At 48.4% G+C, this 13,681-nt stretch overlaps 1 protein-coding gene across 1 annotated transcript in view; it reads left to right on the top strand.

Annotated features, from left to right (window-relative positions):
- abca2 (ATP-binding cassette, sub-family A (ABC1), member 2) overlaps positions 1 to 13,681 on the top strand; it is a 38,297-nt gene that overhangs the window by 4,242 nt on the left and 20,374 nt on the right. The window contains 3 exon segments of the mRNA XM_084690851.1: positions 9,936 to 10,029; positions 10,477 to 10,479; positions 13,250 to 13,361. Of these exon segments, the coding sequence (XP_084546977.1) occupies positions 9,936 to 10,029; positions 10,477 to 10,479; positions 13,250 to 13,361 (209 nt within the window).

Raw genomic sequence — 13,681 nt, 5'->3', positions numbered from 1 at the left:
CAGCCATTCTGACTGTGTGTCAGAGCTTGTGCCAGGGGCTGGTGCCAGGGGCTGTGGTGTTGGTTAGGGTGCTTGTCGGAGGCTCCGACAGCCCATGCATTATTGAGAGGCTTGCTGTTACTCTGGGGACCTGCACTGGAGAGAGACTAGATGCAATTCAACGTGAGATGGAGGGAAGGTGGAAGAGGGGAGAGGGTGAGGCTGTCAGTTGGTGGGGGAAAAACTGGGATGGTTCACCTCACCGTCCAGGCAGAGAAAGGGGTACGTAGGGAGGGAGAGAGAAGGAACAAGTGAGGAAGGGAAAGGGCTGGAGTGATATGAAAAAGATTAGGGAGGAGCTGGAACAAACAAAGAAAGTATGTAAATAAGGTGTATGTGTGTGTGTGTGTGTGTGTGTGTGGCGAGAGAGAGATGGCGTGCATGTTTGTATGGGTGTGTTTGCATAACCCAAATAGAAAACCTTTCCTCACGTTGTGAGCCCTAAACACCAGCTTTGTGTTTTTCAGAACCAAGGGATTGCTAGCTGTCAAACTACATTTACCCCTGCTAAACACAAGTCACAAGCCCCCAAAGTGGAAGGCTGGGATATTGACTATAGAGATGGTAAAGTGTATGTGTTTGGGTTGCAGCGTATCTCTGCAGTGGATGGCTCCCTCCCCAGTCCTGCTGTGAGAACCACCTGTTAGCTGTTACAGAACGTTGGACAATAAAAAAAGCTTTGCCGACCGTTCTAGAGTGTGTGCACTGTGCGCGCAAAATACGTCGCCTTTGGGAACGAGACTGACTGAATACATTCATATCTTTTGTGATTGCTATCCATTTTGTTCCCTTATGCGCTTGACTTCCTCCATTCTTCTTTTTATATCATCCCTTGGGTAATTACTGTTCGTCTTTCGTCTGCCTCGTTTTTTCCCTTCCGTCCCCACGCTTCGTACCCTCTATTTTCTCTCAGCTGTAATCAGGGTGTGCGTTACTCAAATTATTGGAATGAAAATTGCCTCTCAGCTCCAGCTAATTGCACTCATCCTGCATGAACCCCTCTGCGTTTTCCCCTGATCGACGCCTTCGATTTTACAATAGGTGGAAGATCGATGAAAGTAACGACTCCAATGGGTATTTGAAACTCAACAGGAGGCCATACTACAGGCGCTCCTCCCCCTCCAAGTTTGATAAACAAAACATTCGATATCTCTGTGGGTCGGTCTGGTTTATCTGCCAGAGTATTGTTCAGGAGCGACCATGTCTGACTGGCAACATGTGATTTCACAAAAATGATGGCAGTGACAGCTAAAAGCTATGCTGTTAAATTTCAGGATACTGTTAAATGCAGCAGAGGCCATATAATACTGTGTGTGTGTGTGTGTGTGTCTGTGCGTGTGTGTGTGTGTGTGCGCGCGTGTGCGGTTTCCTCAACAGCACATCTTGTTCTCTGTCTGTGGAGGCAGTGAGAGGCTTGTTTGCAAATCTAATGCAGTCTGTCTAATGGATGGCTGATGGAGAGGAGAGGAGGGATGGGGCTACTGTGGTTGTCTCTCTCTCACACACATACACACACACACACACAACCTGTGGATCTTGCTGCCTCTTGTACGGATAGAGAGTACAGTTGCTCTTTATTAACCCCCTGGGGAAACTTGCACTTTTGCAGCAGCATTGGTGGAAACAATGCATGGTACACCATATGCATAATATGCTAATTAACTGGATCCGATAAATAAAAAAACAGTACAGCCCTGTGTATCCTTTAAAAAAGAGGTTAATACCCCCTCTGAAGATAGTTTGTTTTTAATGAACAGTGAAGGATTCTGTGCCCTTTATGTTGTGGAGGAAGGGAGGAGGAGAGGAGCCCAGTTTTAACTTTCTTTAGTGTTTGAGTTTTAGAACGTCATGAAGGTCACTTTAGGTTGTTCCCTGTCCTCTACTATTCTGGGTAAAGGACAGTGTCCAAGCACTTGGAGGGAGGGGGGGAGGGAGGGAAGGGGGGAGGGAGGGAGGGTTTGAAGAGAGGCAAGGAAAGATGGACAGCATGTTAATGATTGATACTGTTATACTGGATACTTATGAATCATTTAAACTTCCTCCTTGAGTGCTGCTCGTGTATGTGTGTGTTGTGTGTATGTGTGTGTCCAGTGAGATTGTATCAAGATTGACTGACTTACCATAGCAGGAAAGGAAATTTCATTAAAACATCAAATTACATCAACAAAGCATTTAAAGGTAAAGCAGATTTGTCAATTCCAATAGTTCTTCTAGTAGTTATTCTCCCTTGGGGAGGGGAACACCAGGTATGGCATCAGCCCCTTTGAGGCTTATCCAGAAGAGAGTGGCATTGTATGAGACATCATATAATGCAATCAGTCGCCCCGGTGATCAGTACTGTGTCTTACTGAGTGGATCAGAAATGGTTGTGTTGGCAGTTTGACTCTCTGCTACATAATCCTAAACTGATTAGCAGCACCATATTCCATTGTGATGGAAGCTCTATTTTACAGTGTGCGTGCCTTGGACCTTGGAGTGTATGAAAGAAGGGAGAGAGACAGAGAGTATGAGAACAAGAGAGAGAGAGAGAGAGAGAGGAGAAAGAGAGAGAGATATAAGGCAGGTGTGATTAGCGAGGAAGTGTGCTGTGTCAGACGTGCCCGTGTTCAAGATGAGACCATCATTTTGCCGGAGTGTTTGCTGAACTGCTCGCCACAGTCAGGAGGCTAAAGGCTTGCCCTTTTCTACCTGCCTTCTGCAGCAATAATCGGCCTCATTAATCGGCCCCTGATTTTCTCATTAAACTACCAATGACAAACTGGGCTTTGTTTGTGTCCTAGTTGGGCGTGAAAATAAATTGATTGCTGTGTGTGTGTAGGTGGGCACGCTGTCTCTCTCTCTCTCTCTCTCTCTCTCTCTCTCTCTCTCTCTCTCTCTCTCTCTCTCTCTCTCTCTCTCTCTCTCTCTCTCTCTCTCTCTCTCTCTCTCTCTCTCTCTCTCTCATGACATTATCTTTCCTTTCCAATCTCTGTCTTTCTGTGCTTTCTGCGGCTCTGTAGATAGCTTGAAGTGTGGGGTGGGAGCAGAAGTTAAGAATATCTGTTGTCTAATCACTCAGCCCTCCTCCCAGGTCAGTGAGACTGCAGGTGGGAACAACCAGCTATCTGCAGAGAGCCGAGAAGGACGGAGAACAGGTGCAGGCAACACCAGCACACGGGCTTCTCCCACGGTTTTGTCATATTCATAAACACACACACACACTTTAATTTCCGCATTCACCGTTATCAGCCTCCACAACAGGATATGACACGGCCGCAGGCACTTTCTGGTACGGCGGTCAATCCGCTCCCTGTTTGGCCGTCGCGCACCTGCCAGACAAGGCCGGGAAAACCACCTGCCAACGAAGCAGGAACAGCACACACAGGAAGGGGATAGGCAGGAAGCCACGCTCTCCGTTTAACCCTGTCCTGCATTGGTTTCTAGGGGGCTTGTTCTCACTCACTCACCGAACGTGTCTATTATATAGCTGCTCCACTCCTCTCTCGCTCTACCTCTGTCGATTCAGTTCAGCATGCTTAATTGGCCTGAATGTTCCGGTTAAACAATGTTGCAATCGACCGTAAAGGGACAACACGTGATTATATTGTTTATACTGTATCTGTCTCTTTTTCTCTCTCTCTCTCTCTTGTTCTCTCTCTTTTGTTCTCTCTCTCTCTCTCTCTCTCTCTCTCTCTCTCTCTCTCTCTCTCTCTCTCTCTCTCTGTCTCTCTCTCTCTCTCTCTCTCTCTCTGTCTACCTCTATCTTCTTTCACGGTCTCTGTGTATGACACTTTACTCCCTCATATTCAAACTGTAACCCTTTAGTCAAATTTTGCTGCACGTGGGACGGTCTCGTGTTTTAGGACTGTCTCCTCTAATCCTAATCCTGTGGAATCCTGCAGGGGGTGCGTGCTGTCAGAGAGAGGGGATTGTTTGCAGATGGGCACGACAGCTGTGACCAGGGGTGCTGAGTTTGGGCTGCAGAGGCAGCAGACAGGCCTGGCTGTCTGGATGGGTGCAGCTCAGAGGTGGAGCGCTGCAACTGCAGACTGAGAGGGTGCAGGGTAACCACTCTGTACGTCGCCTTGGATGAAAGCTGCCGACATGACGTTAAATGAATATGTGACATTGCATGAATACGTGACATTCCACAGCGTTCCGGAGTCCGTTTACCAAACGTATCAGCCCCGGCGACCTGCTCTGTGTGTTGAGAGCGCTGCACCCGCCTCTCTCGGAGCACCTGAAAGAAAGAGGTGTTGTGACGTGAGGTGGCGACGCGCGGGGATTCGAGTTTGGGCCGTTTTTGTTTTACGCTTCAAAGTGGTTCGAATGGACTTTGAGGCTTTTCATGCTCGGCTCCTTCGGTGCTGCGTTGAGACGTCAAGGTGCCTATTTGTCAGAGTCCTTATCGGTATCAGTGTTGCTGGGTGGGTAACTGGGTGCTTTAGGGAGAAATGCCTTGTCTTGTCTGCTGCTGCTGTCTGCTGAGATAGGCCTCTCTCGGTCTTGTATCAGTGCGGCAAACAAGGACACCAGGACAGGAACTAGCTTGTGCTGTGTGTGGTGTAAACCTGCCTCCTTAGTGCTGAGGAGCCTACGGGTGTGTGTGTGTGTGTGTGTGTGTGTGTGTGTGTGTGTGTGACTTATCTGCACCCTCCCTTCCGTGTTGGGACAGAAATACCAAACAGCACAGTGACATAGGGTGAACGCTGATGTCATTGTTAAGAGACAGCGATGTAAAGTGTGTGTGCGTGTGTGTGTGTGATTCCCTCCTGACCACCAGGGAACCCTTCTGTCATTCACCCTGTCATCAGAGGCTGAGTCCCGCACACACACACACACACACACACACACACACACACACACAGGACATTGACATACTGCAGCAAATGACAATCTCCCAGTCCTTCAAAGGCTCAGTGGGACGTCATTTGCTAACTCTCCTGCTTTCGCATGTCCTCTCATTTGGCTGATGTGGCTGTTAGTGGAATTCTATGGACTGTAAAATTGAGCTTGATGTGAAGCACGCCAGGCGATAGAAATGTCGACGGCCATGTTTCTCCCTCAGTCTACTGCAAGCGTGAGACAAACGCCCTTCATGCACACAACACCAGTCAGGTTGAAGCCTGTTTGAATTGAGCGCTTCAGCGCGGAGCTGCTGAAATATTCATCTTGTGTTGTCATGATACAGACCCGCGACCGCAAGGGCCCCACGGTGCACCGTGACACACCAGCTAAATGGACTCTTCCGTGTCACGAGTGAGGATGCACAGGGCTACAGGGATTGGCTGGGTGGCCTCACTTACATCCGGTTGGTGTGTGTGTGTTTGTGGGTACGTGCTGCACAATGATCACACAGTTGCAAAAAATACCCTGGCCGTTTGAGCCAAACAGCAGGTTCCTCCTTTGTCATTCCCGCGGTCCCTCACACAGAAGCTTTCTGTCCGGTCCTCCCTGATCCGCCGCCCCCCCCCCCCTCCTCTCAATTATTAAGATGCTAATTAGATTTGAGCAGCCGCTGAATTAAACATGAGTAGAATTTCATTGGAGGAGAGGCTCCTGAGGTGCTTTGTTTGAGAGACTCGAGGTGAGATATGAGGCGGCCAAAGTCATACAGCATGAAGCGACACATCTCTGGGGAGGGAGGGAGGGAGGGAGGGAGGGAGGGAGGGAGGGAGGGAGGGAGGGAGGGAGGGAGGGAGGGAGGGAGGGAGGGAGGGAGGGAGGGAGGGAGGGAGGGAGGGAGGGAGGGAGGGAGGGAGGGAGGGAGGGAGGGAGGGAGGGAGGGAGGGAGGGAGGGAGGGAGGGACAGAGAACGTGTGTGTGTGTGAGGGGGAGGGGGAGGGTAGTTACACCAGGTGTACCTCTCATCTTTGGCTTTGGAGTTCCAAGACAAGGTCGCCTTGGTTGGCCTATTCGACCAGTCAAGCCTACCCAGCTGAGAGCTCCTCATCTTGGGGACAGACTCCCAGAGAGAGCCCTTAACTGCTCCCTTTACTCCCTCTCATGGTTGGACCCCAGTGAGGACTCCTGCATTGTTATTTCAGTGCTTGGTTCGGCAACCACTAACTAGACTGAAAAACAGTGTGTGTGTGCTTGTGTGTGTGTGTGTGTGCTTGTGTGTGTATGTGTGCTTGTTGTCCTCTGTGCCAGGATATAACAAAGGCCCAGAGGGCTGGTGCATCACTACTAACTGCTGTGATGAAGCTGCTAATTCAGAGATATGTTATGCATACAGGCCCTAGGGAGCCCCTACAGGAGGCGATTGGTATTGATTAAAGACGGCTCCACGAAGAGGAAGATCAAAGTTTGTTTGTGACACTCACAGTTCGGGCACGGTTTCCTTGCCGCCTGGTAATTAACTCTGTACAGATGTGCAGAGATGAGCAGAACCACCTCCCGCCCTCACACACACCCACCTCCCTTCCACACACACACCCACACAATACACACACACAATACAGACTCAGATACACCGCCACCATTGTTGAAATTACATTTAAACCACCCTCTCTTCTCCTAGCACACAGAACACACACACACACTGCGAATCTCAATGAAATAACATTGACAAATAATTATTTGTGTCATCCTCCGAATCAATACCTGCGAAAAAAAAATCTCTCCTTGTGGGAGTTGAAGTCGATCCTGGTTCTGTTGCCTGCTTGGACGTGTTGACATAAAAATATCTTCCTCAGAGATGTAATGAGAGAGAGAGTACCCTCTCACAGGACCTGCAGTATGATTGGTCCATGCCCAGGGCGAGCCTGTTATGTAGGTCGACTTGGTATGGATAATCAATCAAGTGCCATTGACCAGGGCTCTCTCCCTCCAGCTCTGATCCAGGTTCCAGTGGCCTGCACAAGAAGAGCTGGAGGCCCAACCTTAAGATAAGGATATGTGGAACAGTCATGGTGTTTTTGTCCCCAGCACAGTTCCCCGGTGGCATCCCAAGACCTCAGACAACCTCCATGTTTGTGTGACATCACTGGAATACAGTTATCCAGGAAGCGAAATATGATTCTCCACCTACATTAGGCTTGGTTATCGAATTACAACGGTCATTTCCATTTGAAAAAAGAAACACATGAATCGAGTTTCTCAGAGTGTCTGTGTGTGTGTGTGTGTCAACGCGTTTTCCTTGCCCCATGTATGAAAACAGCAGTAGAAAAGTGAATTGGCACAGCACAACTTCCAACATGCATTTGAAGGAGATAAATACATGAGAGAGGCACTTTCAAAGTTGCTGGTCCGGAAAGAATGCAGGCCTGTTTAATATTGAAATCAAAGGTTTAGGTTTGCCCTTTAAGAGCACAGGAATCAATATGCTTGAAGAATTCCAACAAGAAACGAGCAATCCCTCTGGATAGTGACCCGGTGTGTGGGTGTGTATGAGTGTGTGTGTGGGGGGAGGGTGTGTGCGTTAGTGTGTGTGTACTCACAGCGAGCCATGTTGTGTTCTTTTTTAGGATCATATAACGGAAGCTTTGTTGTGTGTGTCAGTTGGGTCTCTGTGCATTGTGAGAGAGGCATGTAAAAGAGCTGTTTGTCAGTCATGACCTTCACAAACAGACACAGAGAAACAGGGTGTCTGACCCCTAGGTCTCTACTGCCGAATAGGAGACGACAGGAAGAGGTTGATAGGAGAGCTCTCTGTCTCTCTCTCACCTCGCTCTCTCTACCTATCTCTATCTCTCTCTCTCTCTCCCCTCTCTCTCACCTTCCAACCCTCCCCTCGCTCTATTAGTCTCCCCGTCAGACTTTCTCTCCAACTCTCTCTCTGAACGACACATGAACACACGCCGACCCCCGCTCTCACCACTGTCACTCAGGTACTCTCTGTCCTCGTTGTGCAGTGACTCAGCGTCCAGCCTCGAACCGAACAGATGGCATCATCCACCTGTGCTCTCTCCCTCTGTGTGTGTGTGAGAGAGGCAGAGAGAGGCAGAGAGAGGCAGAGGCAGAGAGAGGCAGAGGCAGAGAGAGGCAGAGAGAGATTGAGAGAGAGAGATTGAGAGAGTGAGAGAGAGGCAGGGACAGGGACAGAGAGTGTCCAGAGATGAACTCCCACACACACGTCTGCTCCTCTGTGGATCTCTGACCCTGAATGATGTCACAGACTGACACCAGGTCCCAGTCACAGCAAACCCATTGTTTTCACGCTAAACGCCATTATTTTTCCTCCGACACACACGCACACACACATAAAACCCTCACAGTCCCAGACCTCTTCATCCCCACCGTGGTTACTCAGCCTCTGTCAACCTCTTTACAACCAATCCCTTATTGGGTGTGCTTGCGTCAGCAAGGCACACACTGTTATCTCACATATATATATTTATTTATTTATTTTCCCACCCTACCTCGTCCCTCAGGTCTGTACAGTAGTCAAGTCTCCCGTAGATAGTAAACAAACTTTCTCTTTCTTTTAATTTAGAATCAAATCACCATTATTTAGTGCTTAGAGCTTCCAAATCACCCCGTAAAATACTGAGGGGGAAAGTGGATTAAGTGGAACAACAAAAAAATCTGGTTTCTGTCTAAGGTAACTGACTTGCCATGTTATGATACGATGGAAGATTCCACCGAGAAAGCTAGATAAAATGCAGGACTTATGTCCAGGCAGGGCTAACCAATTTCAAGTCTGACTTCCAAGCAGCCTATTGAAATGCCAGAGCAGTAGAGAGTTAAAAAGGTGTATTGTTAACTCAAATCGATGACGACAAAAGCTAAGTGTATGCATTTACACTGAACAGTATGTAGGGCTCGGGTTGAATAGGTGGTAATGGGACTACACGATACGTTGAACGGGAGACTACACTGAGGCTGTGGAATGGGTCCCTCAGGGTTGAAACCAGGACACCAAAGCCAGCTAGGCACCGTCGAGGGGGTGGAGCTGATGTCCTTAGGCTTTCACACCCATGCCTACACTGCGTAGGAGCCCTGCTGCTCTCAAAGTGTAGCCTGAAACGGGGGAGGGGGGGGGCACAGTCGCTAAGCATTCCTCCCTCTTCTGGAACACAACGCCCCCCCCCCCCCCAATAGATGGAACAGCAGCGGCTATCCTTTCGTTCGTCCTCTGATCAGTAGTCAGTCCTAAGCATGTGAGGCATGAATCATCGGTTTAGCAGTGGGCTGTGTCTCTGGGTGAGAGGCTGTGTGATTGAGAGCTTGGTGAGGGCCGCTCTGGCTCCAGGAGGAGGCAGATGGGGGAGGATTAGGCCCCAGGGTCCGCGGAGTAGTCGTTTGAAATCCCTTTAAATGGCAAAGTTCACTATCTCATTTCCAGTATTGATCAGAGCTTCATAAGCATTATAAAGCTCTTTGTAAGGTTTGTGGAGGAGCAGGGTGTGTTTGTGTGTGTGTGTGTGTGTTTGTTTTTGCCACACTGAAACCTATTGCTTCAGATTCGATAAGAAAACTCCAACTGACCTAATTCGTTCTGGGGATGTTCATGCCTGTTTTGTGAATTTATGTGAGAAATAATGTGTTTATTTGTGTTTGGTTAAGGATTCACTTTTCTTTACCCCAACGTTGAAGCGTATATTATCAGTAGTGGACCACTTAGGAAAGCACCAGATAGACAATACTGCATGTTTAGCAGACTGAACAACCTCTACACAAGCTCCCTGATTTAATGGATCAATACCTGACATCAGGCAAACTCCATTCAATCCATATCCTTTCTTGATGTATAGCCACTGAAATCAGAATTGACAAGGAGTGCTGAGGCTCAGAACCCGGTGGGAGACTTTGACCTTGTAGCTATGGTAACACACGTGTCCAGGACAGCTGGCCTGGTTTGACCGCTCGGGGCAGTGTTCTGTTCTTGTCCGGGCCTGATTTAGGTGTTTGTGTTTCCCAAAAAGCTATCTGTCCCTGTCTCTCACCCTGTCCCTCCCTGTCCCTCCTAACAGTGGGTGCTGGCGTTTGAGATCTTCATCCCCCTGGTCCTCTTCTTCATCCTCCTGGGTTTGCGGCAGAAGAAGCCAGCCATTCCCGTGAAGGAAGGTAGGTGGGCGGGAGGGGGAGGGGAGGTGGGGGAGGGGGAAGGGAGGGCGGTTGGGGTGAGGAAGGACACAAACGGCAAGGTTGAAAGGAGGGACACCGTGTGTTGGGATGGAGGAGAGACGGAGTTGTTGTCGTGGTAACGCAGCCACCTAGTGGGGCTGTGGGTTCCAGCCTCTTCGAACGCACTCTCCACCCCCCCCCCCCCTCCCGCATACATCGCTGTTGTTGTACGCCACGGAAAGAAAGTTCATGTTTTCCTTTTTCCCAGTAGGTGACTCATGCTGCCCCAGATTCTGTACGTTGGCTGTGATAAAAGATTCCTATTTTTATGTTCTTTTACTGTACAAGCAAACATAAAGCTTTGCTAATCTCCTTGTAAAGACTCGATTGCAAAGATGTCTGTCTTGTTCCATAAATCTGTTGTTAGTTACACCTTAGCTGTGCTAGTTTGTTTTTTTCCATTGCCACAACCTTGAAATCATTTAGATGCTTTTTTTGTTTATCTTTTACTCAATGGTCTTCTTCTCTTCGTATCTCTCTCTCTCTCTCTCTCTCTCTCTCTCTCTCACACACACTGTCTTTCTATCTCTCTCTCTCTCTCTCTCACACACACACTGTCTTTCTATCTCTCTCCCACTCTTTCTGGTTCTCCCTCTCTTTCTCTTCTTTGCATGATGCATGTTCTCTGCATGGACCAGTCTGTAAGTCTCAAAGTCCTTTTCTTATCACTACTGTGGCTGACTTACTACTTTATGAAAATGTTCCCTTGACTCTGGCCTCTTAATCCTGTTTGGAAGATCTAGTGTGTGTGTGTGTGTGTCCTGTCGCTTCTCTGTCAGCAGCAACAAGCTGGGTAGAAGTGACTGGGGGGTATGTGAGGTGTTCAGTGGACAGATCCTATTTCCCATATCAGACTAATGCTGGACAGCTTTGTGGCCAGGTTAGCGCTGGGTGGCAGACACACTGGCACGTGTCCAGCGACAAACACACTTACTGTAAGAGCATAAAGCAAACACTTAGTCTGTTCTTACACAGTCACGACACCAAGAGAAGCATGCCTCTGTGGAGGAACACACACATTTCTTGAATTTAAACTGAGAATATTCAAATAACAAACACAATAAACAGTCAAATACATATATTATAAACTGTGCTATAGTCTATTGTATCGGACTTGCGGTACGTTGGTCTGCATCCAGCTCTAAAATGGATTGCAATTGTTGACCTGTCAACTGATCCACTTAACCATCAATTGGATCTCTGAAAATCTTAATGCTTTTATCTTCTGGTGACCAGAGGGGGAACAGATGTCACCAGGACATGACACATGCATTATGTCTCAGCAGCACAGTGACGATGTCATCCTCAAGCGCCCAATCAGTGAACATGGAGCACTCTCATATTATGACTTCACTGTTGGTAGCAGAATTGAGAGTCGAGTTCAAACGAGAGCTTCTTTGTCCTGATTCACCTCAAGAGCGGATGTTTCTAGATTTTTATAGGCCGGAAGCAGCAAGAGCCCAATTACATTTGACTTAGTGTCAGCAATTTAGCCTTAGTTTTTATTACGATAAGACGATTTAGAACAGACAGGACTCTTTTATTTATTACACGGGGTAATTCATTTATGGAATGGATACATTACGTATCCCTCGTGAATAAATCATAGCTTTTTAAATGCAAACGTTTAGCTCATATTAGTAAAATCCACAAAGGGTAAGGAAGTATTGGACAATCCCAATTAGTGATTGAACTTTGCGATTTCTAGTCAGATACATGTATCTGTCACTTGTCAAATCGTTATTCAATGGAAGAATCTTAAAGCTGTAATATGTAACATTATGAAATACATATTTCTGCCCTTCTGTGCCTTCCTCCTGTATGAATTTGATTGACAGTGGCTACACAAAATAAGCCAAGGAGGAAGGCTCACTTTGCCAAAGGCAATTGGCTGGAACAGGATTGCTTGAACGTAATTGACTGGATAGGAGCGACGCACTCCCCAAAAATCTTAACTTGACATTCCACTGGCACTGAGTTAGCTGTCTGTGTTGCTAAACAACTCCTAGAGGGCCTCATTCGCTCACACATGTTTATAGGGGACAAAACAGGATTTATTTCATTAACGGAACAAATCCTACATATTGTAACTTTAAAAGAGTTCTATTTGTTCAGCAGAAACTAGAAATGATGCGTGCAGACCATAGGATGCATTCTCTCTGATGAGGAAAGCTAGGGATGGCCTTGAGAGCATGAAAAAGAGCACATTTGCCTGGATTTGAATCCCTGAAGGTGGATGAAACAAGAGCTCAGAGATAACAGTGTGGAAAATGTAACCACGGTAGCCATGGAAACATGGGGCTATTATGCACCAGTGTGGGCCATGGTGAGAGCTTGTCCAGTCTCCAATTATAGATGGATGAGCAAGCAGCGTGGAAGGCACTATGATGAAAGGCTTGTTTAGCTAGCTTTGACATCGGGGACCCTCTCTGGCCGCCAGCCGCTGTAATCCAGGACGACTTCCCTCTCCGTGTCTCTCCTTCTCTCTAACCTTCTCTCTCCTCCTTTTTTCTCCCTCTCTTTCATGTTTTTACCCTCGTCCCTCCTCTCTCTGATCTCGGGAACTCCTCCGCCTCTCTATCGTCCATCCTCTGGATCGATCCCCTCTCTCCCTCTCTCTCTCTCTCTCTCTCTCTCTCTCTCTCTCTCTCTCTCTCTCTCTCTCTCTCTCTCTCTCTCTCTCTCTCTCTCTCTCTCTCTTCCTGTTCCGCCCGCGTTGCGGTGTCCGCCCTTCCGCCCGTCTGTCCGCCTGTCCGTCCCTCTAATCCACGTCCCTTTCATCATCCAAACGATTTGCATCTCTCTACGCCTCCTCTCTGCGTGGTGCTCTGGCCCCCTTTCTCTATCCCTCCCTCCCCTCCCCCTCCCTTTCCCTCCTTCTTCTCCTACTTTGCCCTCTCTCTCTCTCTCTCTCTCTCTCTCTCTCTCTCTCTCTCTCTCTCTCTCTCTCTCTCTCTCTCTCTCTCTCTCTCTCTCTCTCTCTCTCTCTCTCTCTCTCTCTCTCTCTCTCTCTCTCTCCTCTCCTCCCTCCTCTCAACCCTCCTCCTCCCCTCGCTCCCCTCTCGCCTCTCCACCTCCACCTTCGGCCCCTCCGTACTCCACTCTCTCCTCTTGTCTCTCTCCCTCCTCCCCCCTCTCCTCTCCCCTACCTCCTCCCCAGCCTTCTACAGTGCCGCCCCCCTCACCTCGGCAGGCATCATTCCCATCATGCAGTCTCTGTGCCCAGACGGACAAAGGGACGAGTTTGGTTTCCTGCAGTACAAGAACTCAACGTGAGCGAGACGCACGCACACACACTCACACATACACACACATACACACAGACATACAAACACACCCAGACACGCTAATGCCTCTAAAATGGCCTCACAGTAACTGTGTTAATGTCCTAACCACTTAACAGAAGGAGGTGGTGGTCATTACCTGTAATTGTATGCAGAGGATCAATTAGAGATGCCCTGTGGCCTGTCTTTGAACGTCTCCGCACATTTATCAAAGCGGACACACACATCATCCTATAATCTGTCTCTCTCACTGTCTCTCTCTCTTTTTTAATCTTTCCCTCTACCCTCTCCAACAACGCACTCTACCT

Source organism: Hypomesus nipponensis, chromosome 24 (genome assembly GCF_054491055.1).
Source record: "Hypomesus nipponensis isolate SF chromosome 24, ASM5449105v1, whole genome shotgun sequence".
NCBI classification, from domain to species: Eukaryota; Metazoa; Chordata; class Actinopteri; order Osmeriformes; family Osmeridae; genus Hypomesus; species Hypomesus nipponensis.
Note: the sequence above shows the minus strand (reverse complement) of the source record. Positions and strands in the feature narration are given on the sequence as shown.